Consider the following 23588-nt stretch of genomic DNA (forward strand, 5'->3'; position numbering starts at 1 on the left):
TTTCTTATTTAGATAGATAGATAGATAGATAGATAGATAGATAGATAGATAGATAGATAGATAGATAGATAGATAGATAGATAGATAGATAGAGTACTTTATTAATCCCGAAGGAACTTACAAAAATCCATCCATTGCTCCAAACACACACACAGGCAGGTTCAAAGTAAATAAAGCAAGAACCAGCTATAAACAGGTTAGATTAAAAGCACTAAAATTATGGAGCTGTTAAAAGCAATTAAAAGTGTTAAAATTACTGTACGAATAAATAAATAAATAAAAATAGTTAGTCGTTCAGACGCCCCCTCTTGCCCTCCCAGCTGCATTGAAAAGTCTTATTGCGCTCGGTGCGAAGGACTTCCTGAGCCTTTCAGTGGAGCATGGTAGAGAGCGCAGGCGGCTGCTGAAGACGCTCCTTTGGGCGGCAAACACTCCATGCAGAGGGTGACCAGTGTTTCTCATTATGCTCTCCAGCTTGGTCAGCATCCTCCGCTCAGCCACCACCTCTGCCGTCTCCATGTTTCGGCCCACCACACAGCCCGCCCTCTTGATCAGTGGATTTAGTTTTTTTAAGTCCTTTTTGTTTGCACCGCCCCCCCAACACACCACTGCATAAAAGAGGCTTTATCGTCTTTAAATCTGTGTAGAACCTTTATTCCTAAGACTTAATAGTGTAAAGTAAAATGTACATGTGGGTAACGTACACTTGTAAATTAAAATGTTAGTTTGTTCACTTTTTGGCTTATCACTTTAGAGGTTTCCACACCGAATCAGCTGTCACTGCTTGCACACGTGGTTTGACACAAAGTTTTATGCTGGATGCCCTTCCTGACACAACCTCGTATTTTAGCTGGACTGGGGACTGGCACAGGGAGACAGAAACTTGGAACCACCTTGTGGCTACATAGTTAGGCAATAGTATGGCGGGTATTACCTAAGGACCCACACTGGATACAGCTTTTTGCACACCCTGGGAATTGAACCCTGATCCCAATATTCTGTGTGCACATCTTGCACTTAACCAACTAAACTGATGAAAACTAATGTAAGCATGTATTCTAAAGTCCACTTGTAAATGAAAATGCACCTGTAAAGTGAAGTATACATTTAAAAGGGTTCCTGAGGTAAGTAGTACGTGTACGGTAAGGTACAACAGTAAAGCAAAGTTTACAGGTGAAGTAAAGTACACTTGTAAAGTAAAGTGTAAATTTCGATTAAAGTAAACCTGTTTATTAAAGTGTATATGTAAAGTAAAGTACACCTATAAAGTCAAGTATGCATGTAAAGTAAAGTCCACCCGTAAAGTGTACATGTAATGTAAAGTTTACAGGTAAAGTAAAGTGAAGTAAAGTTTCAAATACGCTTAAATGCACCTGTAAAGTGTAAAGTAAAGTGTGCATGTAAAGTGTACATGTATAGTAAAGTACACATGTAAAGTGAAATGTAAAGTATGTACGCAGAGTAAAGGACACCTGTACAGTAAAGTGTACATATAAATTAAGGTACACCTGTAAAGTAAAATTTATATGTAAATTAAAGTACATCTGTAAAGTAGAGTGTACATGTAAAGTAAAGTACACATGTACAGTAAGTTTACAGGTAAATTAAAGTGAGATGAAGTTATATACAGTATAAGCTAAATGCACCAGTAAAGTAAAGTGTGCATGTTAAGTGTACATGTATGGAAAAATACACATGTAAAGTAAAGTACATTTGTAAAGTGTATATGCAAAGTAATGTACACCTGAAAAGTAAAGTGTATGCACAAAGTAAAGTACACCTGTAAAGTAAAGTGTACATGTAAAGTAAATTATACCTTTAAAGTTAAGTATACAGGTAAAGTATACATGTAAGTGAACATGTAAAGTAGAGGACACCTGTAAAGTAAAATTAAACTGTACAGTAAAGTATACCTGTTAAGTAAAGTGTATATGTAAAGCAAGGTACACCTGTAAAGTAAAGTGTGCATGTAAAGTAAAGTATACATGTAAAGTGCGGTAGACATGTCAAATAAAATACAAATACAAAGTATATGTAAAGTGTGCATTTAAAGTCAAGTGCACTTGTTAAATAAAGCGACATGTAAAGTAATGTACACATTTAAATTTAAGTGTACTACAGGCGTAAAGTCTAAAGTTTGTGTAGTTTTACTCTGGAATTTCTGATTTTAAGGACTGTTTTAAATGTTATTTGATGGTAAGAGCTTGTGTTGTGTTCATTCTTTTGGTTTTGCAAACATATTGTGAACAAACTGTCATTTTCAGCAACTGAATGTTACATCATTCTTATGTTCAAATGTTCTTTAACAACTGTTGTGGATTTGACTCCTCCTCTCCTCTTCCCAAATGACCTGCATGAACCTGAGACACAGTCAGCAATCGTGGCTCCATAAATCAGAGCCGCCGTCTCCTTCCCCATGAGTCCATCCACCAGTAAAAAACCAACAACAAAAAATGGAAACTTCTCCCGTAATGCCTGCTAATGTTCTTTTAATTGTGCCATTTGAGCCATTTTTTAAGTGGAATGGATGTTAAATTGGATCTGTATATTGGGATAAAATGAATCCTGAAAGCCCTGAAATGACAAGAATGCATTAACAAATTTGTATTGATGACATAGCCATATAATTTCATTACTTTTTTCCAACAACATTATGTAATGATATTTTTTATGTTCCCTTATCAACTTTAAAAGAAAAAAAAAAGACTTATAGAGCCAATCTAGAAGTTTTGTGTCTTTTCTATGACTCGTAAAGTTCTATAAGGTCATTCATGGACGACTTTCATCTAAAACAAACACAACAGGCTTTAACTTTCCCCTTTATATCTCCCACCCCTTTCCTTTCTTGTCTTCTCTCTGACATCTCCATGCCACTTTGCCTTTTCCTGTCTTCTCCACCGTCTTTGATTGATAACATCACAGTCGTTAGACATTTTCCCCAGTGCAAGAACCTCAAAGCTGAAGTCTACATCCCAGCTTCTCATTCTGGTTTTGATCTAGGTGATAAATTATGAATGGACTGTCCCGATTGTCTGCATGCACTCTTTATTTAGCCAGAGTATCGATTAGTCTTTGCTGGTGGAGAGCCTTTGTTGAAGTGCTGACATGAGGCGCCTCTTTAGCATTGGTCTCTGCTGACATCCTTCACACAGTGATACACAGCCAGTGTCTGTCCGCTAGTGGATCACGTCTGAGCCTCGCAGATGCCTTCCTGTAATTACAGAATGGAAATGACAAAATAACTGTCTCCCTGTTTACCACTGGATTATAGAATTTACTGAGAAGTAGAGTTCCACAAATAGATGTATAACATTGTTGTGAAGTAAACAAGTATCTCGTTTTATTTGCCCTGATTAAATTTCATTTAGAAGCAACATTAATCAATAACTATCAATCAATCTTCATATTTTGTTTTTTTAATTAATAACTAAAGTTAAAGGTCATTTCATTTGAAAAAAAATGGTGTTCCTCAGGGTTTGCTTTTAGGACCCCTTTTGTTTACTTTCTTTTTTTTAATTATTTTTGCAAATTCAATTACAGCTCAATATTTTGGATTAAAAGGGTTCTATATTGGGCCCATTCTCTTTTTTTATGGGCCCATTTGTAATTGCACCCGTGGGATTAAAAAAAGTAAAAACCACTATTTTTTTTAAAGATAAATGAATCTAAGTGACTGTAAACCTTTGTTTTCTTGTCCACTGTGTTGATTTTTTTTATATACCCATTTGTATCATATTAGATACATCAGTTTCTGAGACCCCTTATTCCATTAGCATGATCCAAATTTTTATAAAAAAAATACATTAAACATATTAATCGGTCCATATTTTATGCCCTGTAGTTCCTCGTCATTCCACTAGAGGCAGTGGAAGGACTTTCCTTCCTGATTTCAAATGGCAGCCTCTGTGAAATTCCAAAGAGCACTTTTGGCGGCAAAAACTTTAGCTAATTTTCAGAGTTTAAATGTAAGTATAGCTCATTTATTGTTATTTTTCAAAAAAAATGTATTTACTGCATTGAAACAAGGCAACATTTTTGGATTAAATATTTATTTATGGCCATTTTGCACCATGTTAAAAATGTGTATAAAATTTGAGATCAAATCACCCAACGTATCTTTATTGATAATATTTACATCTCATAAAAAAATTAAATTGCAACCATTTTTAACACAATATAACCACTTGCATCATATTTGATACATCTATTTCTGAGACCCCTAATTTAATTATTATGATCCAAACTTTCATTAAAAAAAATTGTGTGCAACTAGGTCCATATTTTATCCATTGTAGTTCATCATCATTCCACTAGAGGCACTGGAGAGACTGTTCTTGCTCGTTTCAATATGGCTACCTCTGTGAAATAATAGTAGTGGTCCTCTCAAAAAACAATTATGACGGAAAAAAGTTTAGCTAGATTCAAAACTTTAAAGTGGGTATAACTACTTTATTGTTTTCGTTTTTTTTTTTAATTATTTGTTGTACTGAAACAATGCAACATTTGTTGATCAAAAGTAAGATAAAAATCACACAACATATCTTAATAGATACTATTTACATCTGGTAAAAACATGAAATTGCAAACATTTTTTGGGGGGATTTCACCAAATGGTTTGAAAAATGTTCTTGACTCAACGAATTTGAATTTTCTGTCAATTATTTGGTGTAGAGGGCTTTCCTTCAAGCAATTATGTTTTAAATTAGAGCATAGTAACGCCTGTTCAGACTTTAGTTGCATTGAAATTATAAATGTTTTCCAGTCTCACAAATATACACACTTCTTGGTGGTTTTTTTTTTTTTTTTTTTACCTTTAAAACAATTTAGATGTATAAAAGCCTGGTTGGAATCATTTTTGCCTGCAGTAACACATATCTGTCTGAATTTAGTCACCTGTCGTGTAACAGAGCAGATCTCTCCTTGTACGGTTGTACCTCTTGCTAAAATCACTGTTTGACTTTTTCCTTACATATCCTTTTAATGGCTTGTTTCTTTAGTGTTTAAAATATGTCTTATTCAAACATTTCTTCAGTTATTTAAACTTATTTTGGATCGTTTCTGGAGAGATCATCAGTGTTTGACTACTTCTTCTTTGAGTTTGCTGCCACCTGCAGGCGTACTTTGGTTTAACTGCTTACATTTTTTTTAAATAAATTAAATCGTTATTAAAGCTATTTTATATAGCAATTTAGGTAGTTAAATCATATTGCCGTATTAAAACGACTTGTTCTTATGTGTCATTAAAACTGTTTATTTTGTGTTTATCGAAACATTTGGAATTTCTTTCAATATTAACTATTATTTGACAACTTTAATACTCTTTCATCAAGTTTATGTCAGTTCGAACTCACGCTTTCCTTTTTCTCCTCTAATTTCCTACATATTTGTTTAAATTATGCTTACAATTTTCCCATTTTGTGCACCAAACCTATGAACTGTGTATTTATCGTTAAAGTTAAAAAAGATTGTAATCAAACTCTTAATTGTACAATTTTCCGAAAGTCAAATCTAAGTTTATAGACAGGAACGGTAAGTGGTAGTATGTAAATTTGGGGGAATTGTTTTATTTTATATTGAACAGGAATTTGATCATGTTTTGGAAATTTTATGCAAAGCTGTTTGTCATCTTGTTTTCTTCAAATAATTGAAAAAGTACATAACATAAATGAGCATGCAAATTAATTAAATTTAAAACATTTAGTTTGAATTAAATGTTGAACAGAAAAGTTTACAAGAGACAAAAATACTACCAAAATACACTTTTGATGTGCTTTCATGATAAATGATTAAATTATATGATTTTTGAAACTAAGTTAAACTAAATAAAATGAGTTGTTTTAATTTTGAGTTACCAAAATAAAAGCTTTACTTTCTATTTGCTGACGCTAGGTGGCAGAAATGCTCTCTACGTTTATTATGAATGGAATTTGTGGATTACCTTAACAAATTACAGGGAAAAAAAGTTTTTTTTTTAAAAACAAAAACTATATGGAAAAATAAAAAAATATGTTCAGAAAAGCTAAAATGATAAAATTAATCATAATCTAATTATTTTAGACTTTTTTAAAACATGTTTTCTTGTAATAAATATTTTTATGGGTGTTAAATGTGTGGGTGTTCCTGGTGGTCTGAGAAACAGATACAGTTACATCCGGATTAAAAATGCACCATTTGTCCTTTTTCTTAATCTGAGCCAGATGTTGACTCCAGCTGTCACTCCCTGACCAATCAGGGGCGGCCGGAGCTCCTCCCTGCTCCCCCCGCTGGCCCTCCGCACACTAACAGGGGGGAATTCTCCTGCCGGCCCCCTCTTTCACTCTCCTTCCCTCTCCGAGTCTGACCGGGCCGTTTCCCCCCGCTCCTCGGTCCTCCCTGCCCCGCCATGGACAGAGGGTCGCTGCTGGCCGTGAGCGTGCTGTGCTGGAGCTGCGGTGTGGTCACCGCCATCCGCCGGGCTGACCTCTTCCCCTTTGGGACGTCAAACGGGGATTCTCTCCTGGCGGAAGGAGACGATGAGACCTCCATGGTGCTGTTTCTGCCCAAACCTTTTTACTTTTACAACACCCAGTTCTCCAAGTTATACGTGAGTATTAATGACGTTTTACTACATTTGAAGGGTTGTGTTTAAACAGGTGATGTAACGGAGATACTTTAAATGACATGATAAAACCTGAAACTGATGAAAATTTATTATAAAAATGAAGTAAAACATTTAATTTGAGATAAATTAAATATAAAAAGTTATTATAACAGCAAATAAATGAATAAATGCTTGAAATATTTTTAGCTTTAGCATTTAGCTAAAAAAAAAAAAAGTGAATTTCCCACAAAAAAGTCGCTAAGATGTTTGCGCAAGATGCTAACATGCTAGCAAAAAACAGACACTTAACATACTTGAAGTACCAGAAGATGTCAAATACTATATTTAAAAAAAAAGAAATAAGGAATGGCGACTTTAATGGGTGAAAATTGAAATTCGAATTAGCAAAAACTGTTTAAAATTACCACAAAGCACCCCACCACTTTAGCTAAACCCTAATTAGCTTAACAAATGTTAATATTGTTTAATTAGGGGAAACATACATTTAAATTTTCAAAAAGTACCAACATTTAAATAAAAAAAAGTTTAAAAGATATGCACAATGCCAAAATGATAGTTGAAAAAGGCAAGAAATAGTAAAGTTGCAAAAAAATTTAATAAAATAAACCAGCAACTTTTAAAAGTACCACTGAAAGGTTTTGGAAGTAAGAATAAAAAGGGGGAGGGGGAGTTGTTTTAAATTAATAAAAGTAAGTTTTTTCTTTTGTTTGTTTTTTTAAATATGAAGGAGCGCGACGTGTTCAACCTTAAGCTAATATTGACAGTAAAGTTTTATGCTAAATTAGGATTCACACTATTGTTTTATGCTAAATTAGCATTAACACTATATATTTATGCTAAATTATCATTAACGCTATTGTTTTATGTTAAATTAGGATTCACGCTATTGTTTTTGGTTAAATTAGCATCAACGCTATATATTTATGCTAAATTATCATTAACACTATTGTTTTATGCTAAATTAGTTTTAAATCTAGCATTCTACGCTAAATTAGCATGAATAATATTGCTTTATGCTAAATTTGTATTACCACTCTAGTTTCATGCTAAATTAGTATTAACACTATCATTCTATGCTAAACTAGCATGAAATTTAGCATTTTGTTCTATTTTAGAATTATGCTAAATTAGCATTAAGACCATTACTTTATGCTAAATTAGCATTCGCACTCTTGAAATTATGCTAAATTAGCATTAATGCTATCATTCTATGCTAATTCAGAAAACTAGCATTTTATGCTATAGTAGCTTTAATGCTATCAGTTTTAACTTAATTAGCAGTAATGCAATGTTTTATATTAAATCAGCAGTAACATGTGAGTTTCATGCTATAATAGCGTTTACATAATTAGCCAACCATGAAATTAGAATATTTGCAGTTGCAGCTAGCCTGCATAAGTTAATTTTATTTATTCGTACCAACAATTTGAGTTTTCTTTGTAGAAGTAATTGACAGTTTTGAGACCAAATTCCACTAATATTTAAAATAAATATATAAAAAAATAACTTTAAAGACTACAAACGTAAAATTAAAAAATCCAAATCATTTCATATATTTTTTCTAAACAGCTTCAGATCTTTAAGATCCCCTAAATTATGTTTATTGTGTGTAATATTTCACTTGTTATTTATAAGAAAATTGACAAATGGATGGACTAAATTTACACATTTACAACTAAATGTGGCTATTACTGTGGGGTCTTAAAGGAAAAAAAACTAAAATGGAATGTTTCAAATTAAAAGTCAAGTTTTGCTTTTTTTATCTTAAAAGGACATCAAGTTTACTTCTAAAGTTGATCATTTAGACATTTAAAATGTATGAGAACAAGACTCATCCAGGGAAAAGTAATATTAATGTTCTGTTTTATGTCACTGTTGTTGTTTGTATTATTGAAATAGATACTCATCCACTTCAGGTACAAATGAAAGCTGGCCCTGTCATTGTCAGTTTGACTCCAGTTGCTAAAAAAATGCAACTTCCAAGCCAAAAGATGCAGACAAAGCTTCTATAATCCAGCCTGCATGGATGGTGGGATTCTGCTCCTGTGGTTTATGAGGAGGATGAAAGGGTTCAGCGGCTGGTTTGTGAGGTCCATGAAGAGGCTGTAGTGGTTTACGAGTCCATTAAAGGGGTTCTTACCGGCGCTCCGTCCACCTGTCGCTCTAGGTCGCCACCAACGGCATCATATCAGCCCAGGACCTTCCGATGGAAAAGCAGTACGTGGACGACGGCTTCCCCACGGATTTCCCCGTGGTGGCTCCGTTCCTGGCTGACCTCGACACCAGCGGTGGGCGGGGGCAGATTTATTACCGGGTGACGGAAACTCCCGGCGTGCTCAACAGACTAACTTGGGTATGTTCAATTTGTTGTGTTCTATCAATTTCTTTTTGTCCCAAATTCCTACACTCACTTCTTCTCATTCAGGAGGTTTCCCGCGGGTTCCCCGATGCCAAGTTTGCCCCCACGCACGCCGTCGTCGCCACATGGGAGAACGTTGCCGCGTACGAAGATTCATCAAGAAGCTCCGGGCCGTCTAACAAAGTAAGATCTCAATCCAATCAAGAGCCTCATTTTATCCATTAGCGGGCAACATTCTCGGGAACACAAACCTTAAATTCCTGGAGCTTGACGCCCCCCTGTTATTATCAGCTTGGGGCTTTTGTAATCCCTCCTAATCTGCCTTTTGAACTCTCGGGGGTCAAAAGTCATCTTGAAGTGTCACCCTTTTCTTGTCCAAACACAGGTAGACACCAGCATTCCTTGAGCACTCACGCGTTGACCATCCCTCCCCTCCCAACTCCGGAGACGAATCAAAGGCTCCGATATTTAATTAACTCCCTTTTTGAGGAGAACATGTCACCCTTTGGAGGTTTGAGGGACACAGAGAACCACTAGCTACACCGCAGGAGTTGTTTGTTTGGCCCGGTTGCATCCACAATCTCGAGTCTCCAATGTTTAGTTTGGAACAACAGGCAGGAACTCCCAACAGCTTTTATTTTGAAGGAACCTTTTAGGATTTAACGTATACAGTTGATGTTGTTTGGAGTTCGTAAGAGGTGGAGTGCATCCGGGACAGGTGTCCGCTCCGTCACTCCATCATCCCTCCTCCACGGAGGTCCCCTCATTAATTACAGATCTGGAGTTTTACGGCATGAAAGGTTTTGTTTGAGGCCGACTTGATGAGGTTATCGATCAAACGGGGCTTTGTAATTTTGGGCGCATGTGGGATGGAGGGATGAAGGGAGTGGTAGATTAACCAAAATAAAAAAAGGGGATCTTTCTCCCTGTGATTGTCACAACCTTTCAAAAGCATTTTATAGTTTTGCTAAAAGGTGACTTTTTCGTTGTTGTTGAAACCATCTGTAGTGGAGTGATAGCATCTTCCTTTGAGGAGATTAGGAGGAGCTGAAGAGGGGGATGTGGTGGTATGTGTGGGAACCGATTAACCTGAGGAGAAGATGGGGTTTGGGGGGAAGGGGATGGAGAGAAATAGCAGGAGTGCAGCTGAGCATGAGAGGAGTTCACCAAAGTTGTGACGTTTGAATTTTAAAAAGTGGTTATTCGTATTTAATTTTTTAAACTCGTGTGGCCAAGAAAGAAGTTCAGTTAGCCTCCGACGCTCTTAAAGTTGCCCTATCAGAATTTTTTTTATTTAAAAAAACATTCTCAGTAGTGTTTTAATTATAATTATGACGTTTTTAACCAAAATCCCACAACCTAAATATCTTAAAAAGCCAGTTTTCATGTTGATCTGAAGCCTCTGTTTCCAAAATCTCCTCTGAGGGGGCGTGTCTTTTGGAGCAGCCCCGCCCCGATCCCCCCCTTGTCTGGTTATGATAGCTCTGTGTCTCGCTAGCGTAAATTTTTTTCCGCTGCTACATAAAAATGTCTATCATTATCGGTAATGTCCAGCCGTATCGTTTTGACCCGGAAGTCAGCTCAGACGAGGAGGTGAAGAGGTTCATGGACCGAACTTCCTCCAGAAGCCTGATTCTTTCTCCTTCCAGTTCACCAAAGACTCTTTTAGCTAATTCTCCAATGTTTATTGATGTTGCTGTGATCAATACATTCAATCCATTGGTTTCTCAGAGCAGAGTTCTTGAGAAAATAATGTAAGCTAACTAGGGCTGCCACGATTAGTTGACTAATCGATGACTAATCGACTATTAAATTAGACATCGACTATTAAGATAGTCGACGTCTAATTTAATAGTCGATTAGTCGTTACTTTATATTGTATGGAATCGGAGTGTAGTAAAGTTGAAAGTTCTGCTAGTTTTTTTGAATATTTTAACATTTATTAAGGTTTCTTAGAATATTTTGGAGTTTGGCTAATATTTCAGCGACATGCTAGTTTTTTTTTTGCTAACTTGAGCTTCTTTTTTTGTTTTTTAGGCTGTTTTGAAATTTAGCTAATATTTTCAGCTGCATCCTAGCTATTTTGGCTAACAAAGCCTTTTTTAGGCTATTTTGGAGTTTAGCAAATATTTCAGATACACGCTAGCTGTTTTGACTAATTTACGTTTTTTTCATTTTTTAGGCTAATTTGGAGTTTAGCTAATATTTTAGCTACATGCTCGCTGTTTTGGCTAACTTAAACTGTTTTTTAGGCTGTTTTAAAATTTAGCTAATATTTCAGCTACATGCTAGGTGTTTTGGCTAATTTAGGATTTTTCTTTTTATTGGACTAATTCGGAGGTTAGCTTAATATTTCAGCTACATGCTAGCTGTTTAGGCTAATTTAGTATTTTTTTTTTAGTATTTTTTAGCTAATTTGAACCTTGGCTAATATTTCAGCTGCATCCTAGCTATTTTGGCTAACAAAGCCTTTTTTTTAGGCTGTTTTGGAGTTTAGCTAATATTTCAGCTACACGCTAGCTGTTTTGACTAATTTAGGGTTTTTTCATTTTTTTTAGCCTAATTTGGAGGTTAGCTAATATTTCAGCTACATGCTATCTGTTATGGCTAACTTAAACTGTTTTTTAGGCTGTTTTAAAATTTAGCTAATATTTCAGCGACATGCTAGTTTTTTTTGCTAACTTGAGCTTATTTTTTTGTTTTTTAGGCTGTTTTGGGATTTTTCTTTTTTTGGACCAATTCGGAGTTTAGCTAATATTTCAGCTACATGCTAGCCGTTTTGGGCAACTTAGTTTTTTTAGGCTAATTTGGCATTTAACTAATATTTTAGCTGGCTATCAGCTTCAGTGTTTTCAGCTATTAATTTCAGCATCTTGAACAATCTGCACTAGCATCTTCATCTGCCAAATTCAGATAACAGCGTTCACACAAGCATTATCCCAGATAATGCTAGTGTTGATATATCTAGTTTTTATTCAGTTTAAAGCTAATGATGGTTATGATGTATGCTTTACATCCAGTTTGCGCATGACCTGATTGGTCGACTAATTGGCAAAATATTCGGTGATTAGTCGACTACTGAAACAATTGTTTGTGGCTGCACTAAAGCTAACATAAAAAATGCTCTTTCATTGATTTACAATCCTTTACAAATGCGGTCAAATGAGCCGCCGTTCACATTTCCGTGGTCACATCAAGAAGCTCCGTGGAGTCTGGTGGAGATTTTCCAGCGTTCTCAGTCCTGCTACCGTAAGTATTGGATGAAACTCACACAAAAAATCCAGTGATGCTGATTTTACCACAGAAATGTGTACGGCGGCTCATTTGACTTCAGTCAATGTGAAGATACCATCTTCTCTTCTCCAGAACCTGAACTAGACACGCTAGGAACAGATGAGGGTTTAGTGCATGTGCAGCAGAGCTGTTGATGGAAAGAAGATCATTCATTCAAACAGAGTCTGTCTGCAGTTAAGGGTGTATTCAGACTGGGAAAATGACTTGTTCTGGATCGAGTCCTAAATAGGGATGCACCAAAGTGACCATTTTTGGCTAATAATTAAAATGGTTGGCTGAATACAGAATAGTGACCGACTATCAAATGAGGATGTTGGGAAAACAGTGTAGAAGTAATGTGTATCACGTTAAAAGTTGTTTTAATGAGCTTCCATTCATCCCACCAGGGTAGTGTGTTCAAAGCTCTCTATTTACCTGTCAATCTTCATTCCAGTACTCACTTATGATCATGAGCTCTGAGTCATTGCCGAGAGATACCAGCGGCTGAAATGAGCTTCCTCTGGAGGGTGACTGGGCGCTCCCTTGGAGATAGGGTGAGAAGCTTGGTCACCTGGAGAGAGCTCAGACTAGAGCTGCTTCTCCTCCGTATCCAGAGGAGCCAATTGAGGTGGCTGGGGAATCTGGTCCACTTGTCTTCTGGACGCCTCCCTTGGGAGATAATCCGGGCATGTTCCACTAGGCGGAGGCCCTGGGACACGCTGGAGACACTAATTCTCCTGGCTGGTCAAGGAATATCTTGGGGTCCCAAATCTGGGCATCTTTGCTTAGACTGCTCTCTAGACTCGGTCTCAAATGAGCGTAAGAAGATGGATGGATGGTATGAATTTCGCATTTGTCTTTTTTGTGTTCACACTGTTACTAAACCACATCAGGGTTCACTTGCAAGTGAGGTGTCTGTTTTGACAACACATTCTCTCTCCCAACTTGTCACCTATTTACGTTTGGTTAAGGACCGCTCTGCATCACTTTTTGACATGCTGGCTGTTCTCATTAAATTCCAGGTCCCCAACCTAACCGAAAATGATCCAGTACCCCAACCGAGTACCGGTACCCTAACCTGGTACCCTAACCCGGTACCTCGTACAGGCCAGGTTCATGCCAGATAGGGCTGTGGATTGTTGCTTAAGTCTCGATCTGATTCGATTCACGAATCAAGCTCAACAATTCACGAATCGAACCACTATTCTTACTTTTAATATAATGTTTGTTGAAATGGTTCAAACTTTTATCAGGAGCCAATAAATCACACATATCACCTCTCTCCTTTCTTACATTTGCTTCCTATAAGTTTTAGAATAGATTTTAACATTCGTTTTTAGAACTTTGCATGGACAGATCTCAGGCTATCTTTCTGACCTCCTGAAAACCTACACTCCCGGTCGTTCCTTGCGATCTGAGGCTTTAAACCTTTTAACTGTTCCAAAAACTGGCTTTAAAACCAGAGGTGATCTTGCATTTCAGACAGTTGGCCCAAAACTCTGGAACGCTCTTCTGCTGTCACTGCGTTAGACTGACTTTGTTTTAAAAGTCAACTGAAGACATTTCCTTTTAGGAAAGCTCTTAGCTGATATTTTAATTGTATTTTCCTTCCTTTCATTTGCTGTCTGATATTGTATATTATATTTTCCTGTATGGTTTTTATGGATTCGTCTTATATTTTAGCTTTTCTGTGTTACTGATTTACTTTGTTTACTTCTGGTGACAGTACCGCTGCCATTGATAAGAATGCGGCACATTTGGGTTGTTTTAGTTTACAAAAGTAAAATCATTATTCTGTATTTCAGAGCAATAAATACATCATTCCCGAAAAATATGTTACTACACTCTACTATATTTATAAAAAATGCAAATCAGCGATCTTGGACGTCGCGAATATTCGTACTCAAATTTACGCTCGGGTAGTCGTTACATCTCTAATGCCCGATACCGCGTATGGTATCAGTTTGGGTCTGAAACCGCGTCCGGTACAGGTTCTCAACACTTTTCGAGGACCAGTCTGATACCACATCCGGTTTCGCGTCCCAACAGTTGCAGACCCTTGATTTTACGAACACCCAGCACGTCAAAAACGACGAGTTGGGGACACCTAAAACGTCACCAAGTGATGCAGGTGGGTCCTTAACCAAACGTCAATATGTGAAGATTTGGGGATGTGAATATGTTGGTTTTGAGAGCTTAATGACCAAGGAAATGGGATTTGGCACAACCCAGTCTGAAAGGAACATTTGCTGGTTAGGTGAAGCTTAGCTGCAAAAGGTTAACAGTTTTTGTGTCTCAGTTTGAGTTTTTTTGCTAAAAACATGTTCGATTTTCAACCTCTGGCTCATAAGAAAGCTCCACCTGAATCAAAACAAACTTACATCATGAAGGGATCTGAGATCAAAGGGCTTTAAAACAACACAAAAAAGCCAGAGCTCCGTTATTTCTTGATGTAAAACAACTGTGTGTACAAAACGACACGGTTGACTTGAGCTGTAGAGTTCGTAGGAGGTGTTGTTATGATTAGCATTATTTGTTGCCTTTAAGCCCCCCCCGTCCAGGGACACAGCTCACTCTCCTCAGAGCAGATTCTTCATTTTTATGGTTGTTCTGTTCTCCTTTTACAGATTTGTGAGCAGACAGCAAACCTCCACCACTCAGATTTCCCACTACTTTTCAAGCAAAGATGCTATTAAATCAAAGTTACATATAAGCAGAAAATTTGACCAACAAATGCACAAAAAGTAAAAAAAAAAAAAAAAAAAAAAAAAACTTGACCAATAGCTTTGGTTGTGGCGCGTTTCCCACCATTGCAGCTGTGCTGACAGACCAGCCACCTACATGCACGAGTAGCATGACCCTATTTTGTTTCGCATAGCCCCCAAGATTTGAGTTTTACCCTCCAAACAACGAAGAACCGAACAGCTTTGGTGTTTTCTTTCCAGATTCCCTCTATAACCGGCAGTTTACAGTTGGGTGATGTTATCAGTGAAGCCCTAAAACCACAAACAAACATTTGTTGTTTCCAGGCACAATAAACCTCGGCATCTGGTCAGTGTAAAGTAAAAGGAGGTGTGACCGAGTGCCTGCAGGGGGTTTACGGCCTCAACTTCACTGAAGGAAACCTTTTGACTGCAGTGAGCCTGTTACAAAACATCAGTATCAAACTAAAAAATGTACTTTTTAAGTGTCTGTGACTCCCAAAGTTTTGGAATAACTGGAGCAAATAGTTTGGCTTTTTTAGGATAAAGTTATTTAACTTTCTTGATTGCTGCTGTGCTAACACAGCTAAGGATTTGATTGGCAAGAGTCAATCAAAACAATAACATCTCCATTTTCAAATAAAACAGAACTTTACTCTATTATAATTGTAAATATAAACCAGATTTTAAAAAAAGTAAACATACCTACGTTGTAAAGTCAGACTGTATTTACGAATAACAAGATAATAAAACAGAAGATGAACTAGAACATTTACATTAAATAGAGCATTAAAGCACACAGGAAGCTATAAAGGCTTATGTTGAGACCACCTCTGGATAAAACAACGAATAAAAAAATAAAACAACATATGGCAAAAAACAAATAATTAACAAATAGAGAACAGTCTATTTTGAATTTGATTTTGTAAATTGTCAAGTAGTTTGCAGTAAATTGAGGTCAGTGTGAGTATTCCATGATTCGGGTCTTTGATATCTTTAGGAAAATAGTTATTTTGTACAGGAAGTAAGTGTCATTTATGAGCCTGTTTTGTTAAATGGTGGTGAATTTGGTGATGAATGTTAAATAATTATTAATGCGTGAAGGTCAACTGTTATTGTAAAGTGCACTAAATATTAATGTACAGGTCAGGAGTAAATTAATATCGTAAATGTCTAGTATCTCTGCAGTGGCTGACAAGGATAACATCAATGCAAAAAAAGCCAAAGCACAACAACAAAAGCTGATGACAAAAACAAAAGCCTATGCAGAAAAACAAAAGCCGAAGCATGACGACAAAAGCTGAAGAATGACAACAAAAGATGAAACACGACGACAAAAGCTGAAGCACGATGACAAAAGTCGAAGCACAACGACAAAAGCCGAAGCATGATGACAAAAGCCGAAGCACGATGATAAAAGCCGAAGCATGATAACAAAAGCCGAAGCACGATGACAAAAGTCAAACCACAGCGACAAAAGCTGAAGCACAATGACAAAAGCCGAAGCACGACGACAAAAGCTGAAGCATGACGACAAAAGCCAAAGCACAATGACAAAAGCTGAAGCTTGACGACTAAAGCCGTAGAAAGACGACGAAAGCTGAAGTACGACAACAAAAGCCGTAGCAAAATGACAAAGCCGAAGCATGACAACAAAAGCTGAAGGACGACGACAAAAGATAAACCACGACGACAAAAGCCAATTCACGACAACAAAAGCCGAAGCACGAAGACAAAAGTCAAAGCACAACAACAAAAGCTGTAGCTTGACGACAAAAGCCGAAGCACGATGACAAAAGCCGAAGCATGATGACAAAAGCCGGAGCACGATGACAAAAGCCGAAGCATGATGACAAAAGCTGAAGCACGATGACAAAAGCTGAAGCATGGTGACAAAAGCCGAAGCACGATGACAAAAGCCGAAGTATGATTACAAAAGCTGAAGCACGATGACAAAAGCTGAAGCATGGTGACAAAAGTCAAAGCACGACAACAAAAGCTGAAGCACGACGACAAAAGCCGAAGCACGATGACAAAAGCCGAAGCACGACGACAAAAGCTGAAGCACGATGACAATCTATAAGATAACTTACGTTTCTATCTGAAATTAAAAGAATTTGTGTCATCAGCAAAGAATTGCAGTCATTGAAACAATGATTGAATCATTCATTCAATCATCGAATCAGTTATTTTATTTCTATAGCATTTTTCATCAACATGCTGTTGAACTCAAGGTGTTTAACAAAAAATACATACAAACATTAGCTTAAAAAATAAATAAAAAGTCATAAGACATGTAAGATAAAAACAATTAAATTACATTTTACTTAGCTATTAAAAAAAAAAGCTTAAACACACAAAAAACATTTAAAAGAAGGAAAACGTGGCTAAAATTTGAGGAGGCACTTCATTTATTTGAAAGATAGACAGGGTGGAAAAATAAAAATGATAAACCATAAAAGCCATAAAATCCCTAAAAGACCAACATATAGATCAACAATGTGCATGTGTTATGTAAAAGCTAAGTTAAAGAGATGTGTCTTTAATTTAAATTTAAAGATCTTTACAGAATTTAATTAGTGTCCATTATGTTAGCACAACAAATGAACAATTATTCCGACAACCACAGCATAAAAAACATGCTAACAACTCAACTTTATATCACTTCAAATCACTAAATTCACTGGATGAGTGGGTCTGAGTCACTTACAACATAGACATATTAATGACGGCACGGGAGTGTCTGTCAATTAAATGTTGGAGGTGGAGCCATGCTTTTACTGAGGCATCTGATTAGAAAGAAGATGTTGAGAAGAAAGCATCAAACTTCTTGGAACCAGCGGGTACTTCCTATTTAGAACACAAGAGAGGAGGAGTTGATATGTCCAGTGAACATACAGTCAATGCTTTAGAAAGACTCCACTGAGGCTGACGCTTCTTCTTCTTCTCCTGCCGTCAGTATACACACCTACAGTGCCCTCTAGCTGTTATTAGTAGTAAAATAACAAACACTTGAGTCTGTTTATTTATTTTTTATAAACACTTACAAGTCTCACCTGACTATAAGTCGCACCACGGGCCAAACTATTCAAAAACCTCGACTTATACTCCAAAAAAATACAGCCAAGTCCCCTATGAAGAGCAAAAGTCTGATTTTGTGTCTTAAATACTGACTTTGTACATTTTTTCTCCAGAAAAATGTGCCTTTTTAAGGTTGAATTGTCCAGGAGGGATGTCAAAAGATGCTAGCCAGGCTCAGACACTTTTAACTACCCTTCATTTTCTACTCTTAACCTAAAACAAACAAAAAAAAGATGTACGTTTAGAATAATCAGCAACAAAAGTAGGAAACGAACCTGAACCAGTTCCGCCTCCTCATCCTTTTTGCCTACAGACAAACTGAAATATGTTGGAAAGCAGCCCCCCCTTACTAATTACAAAGAGTCTGGAAACTACAAAGTCCTCCTCGCCCACAAACAACAAGATAGCTGGAAGATGTTGATGTAAACAATTAGGAACAGAGCCACATATGCTCGGACGGGATGAGTATAGGTTGAGGAACATCTGTGTTTGCCTGCAGCCTGAGGCGCCGTGTAACACTGTCTGGTTTGGGAGTTGTACCGTCACTGGGAAAGATGTTCAGACACAGGAAGACGGATGGGAACGTCAACATCTTGGTTTGGTGGGGGCGGGGTTTAGAGAAAAAGGCGTGGTTTCAGAGTTTTGGATAGTTTACATCCATCTACTTGTAGATGTTTGGAAAACCTTTAAAATATGATTGTGAGAGTCAAAAAAAAAAGGAAGAAATGGGCCGAAACCACACTGTTAACCCAAAAGAGGAGAGTGGAAGTGGAGGAGACACAGGAAGGAGGAACCAAGGAGGTGTGAAAAGAGGTGTGAAGTTCAATCTTGAGGACCGAGAGTTGGGGTAATTTGAGGGTTGTTGTGCAGAGATGACTTCACAACTACCAAGCAGATGTTACCCAACACGTTTCAATGGTTTGACACCAAAAAATTAAGAAAAAATATCAAATTAAATGAAAATTCACACATGCTGGTATGATTCAGCAACTCTATTCATTCAGAATCTTTCACACACAAAGGCAGTGTAATTCTTTTCAGTCAAAACAGCAAAAACATGACAAAATATAAGAACAAATATAACCAAAATGTACTATTGTTGGTATGGCAAATTAAGTTTGAATTTGATTAAAAATTAGAATAAGTTTTTACTTTTTTTATATGTCCTTGTGGCATATTTCGGATGATGGAGGATATTTGTAACGAATATTAGACTCAAAATTGCATTTCTCAGTATTTATATATTATCACATCGATTATCGATTATCACATTCATCAGGAGAAGATGAAAAGATACAGTTTGAAAAAGAGCTTGTTAATGATGTAGAAAACATGTTGAGCTCCCTGCTCTGCTTCACCTGCAGATGAATAGATCCATGAACGTCTTTGTTTTTCTAGTCTGAGCTGGCATCTGGCTCAGAATTTTAGAGCTGGATTGCTCCAATATTACTACACATTCTCACTCCCAGCTCGGAGGTATGGTTCGGGCCCCCTCCATGCCGGTACTTGATGTTTTTGGGTGTCCCCAATTGGTCGGAATGGGTTAGGTTAAGGTTAGGGTACCAGGGGATGGTTAGGGTACCAATACCGGTCTTGGGTTAGGGTACCGGGACGCAGACTGGACGCAGACCCACTTAGTACCAGGACACAGAAGCTAAGCAGGGGCCCCAACCCCCAGGACACGGACCGGACTGGTACCCTAAACCTAGGGTCCAGTACCAGTACCGGTCTGGTCCTTGTTCTGGTACCCTAATGATGACTCGGGTCCACATCCCCAACCCTCAGGACACGGACCGCTATGAGGTACACTTGGTATCAGGCCACAAAAGCTAATAGGGGTCCCCAACCTTCGGGACGCGGACTGGTACTGTTACCATTTAGGAACACGGACCTGACTAGTACCCTAAACCTAGGGTCCAGTACTAGGCTAGGGTTAGTGTACCAGGACACAGACTAGACACGGATCCGCTTCGTACCAGGCCACAGAAGCTTATCAGGGGTCCCCAACACCCTGGACATGGACCGGACCGGTACCCTAAACCTAGGGTCCAGTACTAAGCTAGGATTAGGGCACCAGTACCGGTCTGGTCCTTGTTCTGGTACCCTAATGATGACTCGGGTCCACGTCTCCAACCCTCGGGACACGGACCGTTGTTAGGGCCGCTTGGTACCAGGCCACAGAAGCTAATAGGGGTTCCCAACCCTCAGGACGTGTGGATAGGTTTATTCCTCATTTCCATTAAGCAGTCTGGACCCGACCGGTCCGCTCCTGGCTGGTTTAGAATGGTCCAGGCAATTCAAATGAGCGTTTTCATTGAGTTTTACACCACCAAGGCACATGCGGGGTGCAGACCGATGACGTATCTGTGATGGTGTGACTACAGCAGTTCTCCACATTCGCGGATTTGGTGCGTCTCCAGTCCCTTACGCCTGTGAATAAGGGAGGAACGCTGAGTGCAAAGAATTTAATTTTCTTTGCAAGAATATTGTCGAGGCAAAGAAGAACTGAGCTGAAACGAGGACAAAACTTTCAGCTTGGATCTTGAGTTGGGAAAAGCGCTGATCGGACGCTTGCTGTTGGCGTAATACTTCTCCACCAATCAATAGATTTCACCATGTGACAGTAGCTCCGCCCCAACTGCTCTGTTCCATTTTTCTATGGACCTACAACCAACAAGAGACCAAAAATGGTATGAAACAGTCCAGCCTAATGGGTCGGTTTTATAATGGAAACGCTCAAAATACCGTACCGGTCCAGTCCGCTCAGTGGAACCGAGGCCTTAGGGCCTCTGCCCTTAGGGTTAGAGACCCCAGATTAGTGTATGCATTTTTGGAGGTTGGAAACCCCTGATTTAATGGGAACAGCCAAAGAACGACGAGTTGGGGACACCCAGAAAGTGATCCGGAGGGGGCCTGAATCGTACGTCTATGATTGGGAGTGAGAGTGCGTTGAATATTACATGTTAAGTTGGGGGTGTGAGGAGCTGTAAGCTAGTAGTAAACAGAGAGCTCTCAGGAAGGAGTCGGGTCTTAGAAAACAACACAGGTTTTTGGCAAAAAGGGCATAATCATGGTTAAAAGACCATAGGGAACACTTTTACAATAGATAAAAAGATGACCGGAGTACGTCTTTAAGATAGTTTAAAAAAACAATTAACCAATTTCACTTAAGTACATCCCACATAATGTAATATTCAGTTCATATTTAACCCTGGAGAACAAAGGGTTTATGTTTTTAAAACCAATTTAACCTCTTTTGTTTGTTCATGTTGGGGAGCAGCAATTAATGACAGTTTAGATTTAAAATATATATAAAAAAAATAAAACATGCAAGCAGTGGCCAATTCTCCAAGGTGAAGCAATTTCCTGTATTTTTGAAGGCAAAAACAGCTTTTTACTTTTGTCATTTTTATTTTCACTCATGTAAAAAAAGTTTACTTAAAAAATATTTGCTTTTACATGGAATTATTAAGTAGGAATTATTTGTAATTTATAATTTTGTGAATATATTTCAGGAATGTGACGCTGATACCCAACTTTTTCAGAACGTCTCTATCAATCTGAAGTTCTGTTTTGGTTTTCCGGATAATGGTTTCTTCCAATGACCAGAAGAACATATGGAAACATTTTTATGTCAGACCAGAAAGTAATTTAATAGAAAGCTGCTGTAATTTAAAGTTAATTGTCTTTAACTGGTAGCCAGAATGAGAACTGGAGAAATGAAGGGGATTTGGTCTGTCTGACTAAAGGATAGTTTTTCAAAGTAAACTTAAAGTACAGTTGGGTAAATCTAAATTTAACTATAAATCAAGCAATAAATCAAAATGTTAGCGATCTGAACTCGGAAATTGCAACATCATTTGATAAAATCAATGAATTTATTTACTTTTTCATATATATTCCGTATATTTTAGTTAGTTTCCATTAGTTTAATGTAAGAATTTATCAATTAAATTATAAAAAGTTCTAATTTGGTTTTAATATTCTGCATCTTTTAATGCAAAACTGATTTTCTTGATCAAACAAAGTTGGTTGTGAATCTGAAAAATGCGTAAATCAAAATGTGAATCAAATCCCTTTTGGACTAAAATCATTTTGATTTTTAGTTGCGCTATTCAAAATAAATGGAGAGTTTAGTTATAAATCCTTCTAAGGAGGATGTGAAAATCTCCAATTAGTTGATAGAGTGAGAATACCAGTTATCTGCTTCGTTTGAGATCTAAAGCGTTTGGGTCATCTGGTCAGAAAGCCTTCCAGCGAAGGTGTGTCAGGCATGTTCCACCTTGAAATATCCAGAGGGGAGATCGGCGAGATTATAATCTCTGCGGTTGTTTTCACAATAAGAGTTTTTCAAATTGGGGTCAAACTGACAATAAATCCTGTCAAATGTCCTATTTGATTTTGCTTTCACATACCGCTTTCTCAGGAGGGAACCAAACACTGAAATGGACCAAAATGTCTGTCAAACATCATGCAATTACAACAGATGTTCCCTCAAGGGCCTGAAAACAACTCGTCTACCAGATTTAACTCTATAGCCTTTAATAAAATCAAAATAGTTGAATTAAAAGTGGTCAGGGCACCAAAAAGCTCCAGAAATCGGTGTACACTTTGGATTATTTTAGGTGTAAAGTTGAACTTTTTACAATAGAAGTTCTTTTGGAACCAGCCTCTAGTGGTCATTTGAGGAACTGCACGATTTCCGGTTTGTGTTAAAACATAAATCGGGGGTTTATGCTCTTAATTTGAACGTTAAATACAACCGGAATTGAAAATGAAAGAACGGATTTAGAGAAATATGTAACCTGAACTTAAATTTTACCATTTCAGTTTGAATATTAATCCGTCTGTATAATATTTTGATAAAAATAGCACTAAAACCTCCATTAGCTAGGTTCTTTTTTGGTCATATTGTAACCACTTCTCTTGTTTTTGTCCCTGAAGCTCAATACATTCCAAGCAGTGATCGGATACGATGAGACGGACTCCTACGTTCTCTTCCTGTACCCTGAAGACGGACTGAACTTCTTTGGCACAAAACAGAAGGTATTTTTTTATATATATTATCTCCAGCACAGATAAAAATCCTGTTTTTTGTGTGTTTTGCTGATTCTTATTCTTTTTTTTAGGAGTTTTATAGTTTAGGGATTGAGACCGCAGCTAGAGTTGGATTCAGCAGAGGAGAGGTGAAATATTTTTTCTTCTCCCGAACTGAAGGACCCTTCTACAGCGTAACAAGCGATGAGGAGAGTGTTAAAAACCTCAACCGGTAAGTTCAAAACGGGATATTTTATGGTACATGCAGAACTGGCTAATTCTTTAGGTTTGTGCTTGTTTACTTGCAAATATTTAGAATTATTTTCGTTTAGAAGAGTAACTTAAAAATACATAGTTTTGCTAGTTTTTAATCTAAAAAGTCATTATTTTATCAAGAAAAGTCCCATCTTTGTTTTAGTTTTAAAGATTAATTATTTGGAAAGAGTTTTTGTACCAAAAACTGGTTAAAACTCAAGTCAAATTTTGGCGTAAAATCTGATTTTTTAACATTGGAGTAAATGGCTCTGATTTGACA

At 37.4% G+C, this 23588-nt stretch overlaps 1 protein-coding gene across 5 annotated transcripts in view; it reads left to right on the top strand.

The window, feature by feature from the left end:
- Positions 1–6085: 6085 nt before the first annotated feature.
- The window catches only part of nid2a (nidogen 2a (osteonidogen)), a 67167-nt gene continuing 49664 nt past the window's right edge, over positions 6086–23588 (top strand). For 3 of the 5 annotated variants that reach the window (XM_024294400.2, XM_024294399.2, XM_024294401.2), the window contains exons 1-5: positions 6086–6583; positions 8769–8954; positions 9027–9143; positions 22961–23062; positions 23146–23285. In XM_024294400.2, the coding sequence (XP_024150168.1) occupies positions 6383–6583; positions 8769–8954; positions 9027–9143; positions 22961–23062; positions 23146–23285 (746 nt within the window). In that variant the 5' untranslated portion in view covers positions 6086–6382. The remainder of the gene's footprint in view (positions 6584–8768; positions 8955–9026; positions 9144–22960; positions 23063–23145; positions 23286–23588) is intronic. The other 2 variants (XR_002921600.2, XM_024294397.2) reach the window with 1 other exon arrangement.

The sequence above is a fragment of the Oryzias melastigma genome, linkage group LG2 (genome assembly GCF_002922805.2).
Source record: "Oryzias melastigma strain HK-1 linkage group LG2, ASM292280v2, whole genome shotgun sequence".
Lineage (NCBI taxonomy): Eukaryota > Metazoa > Chordata > Actinopteri > Beloniformes > Adrianichthyidae > Oryzias > Oryzias melastigma.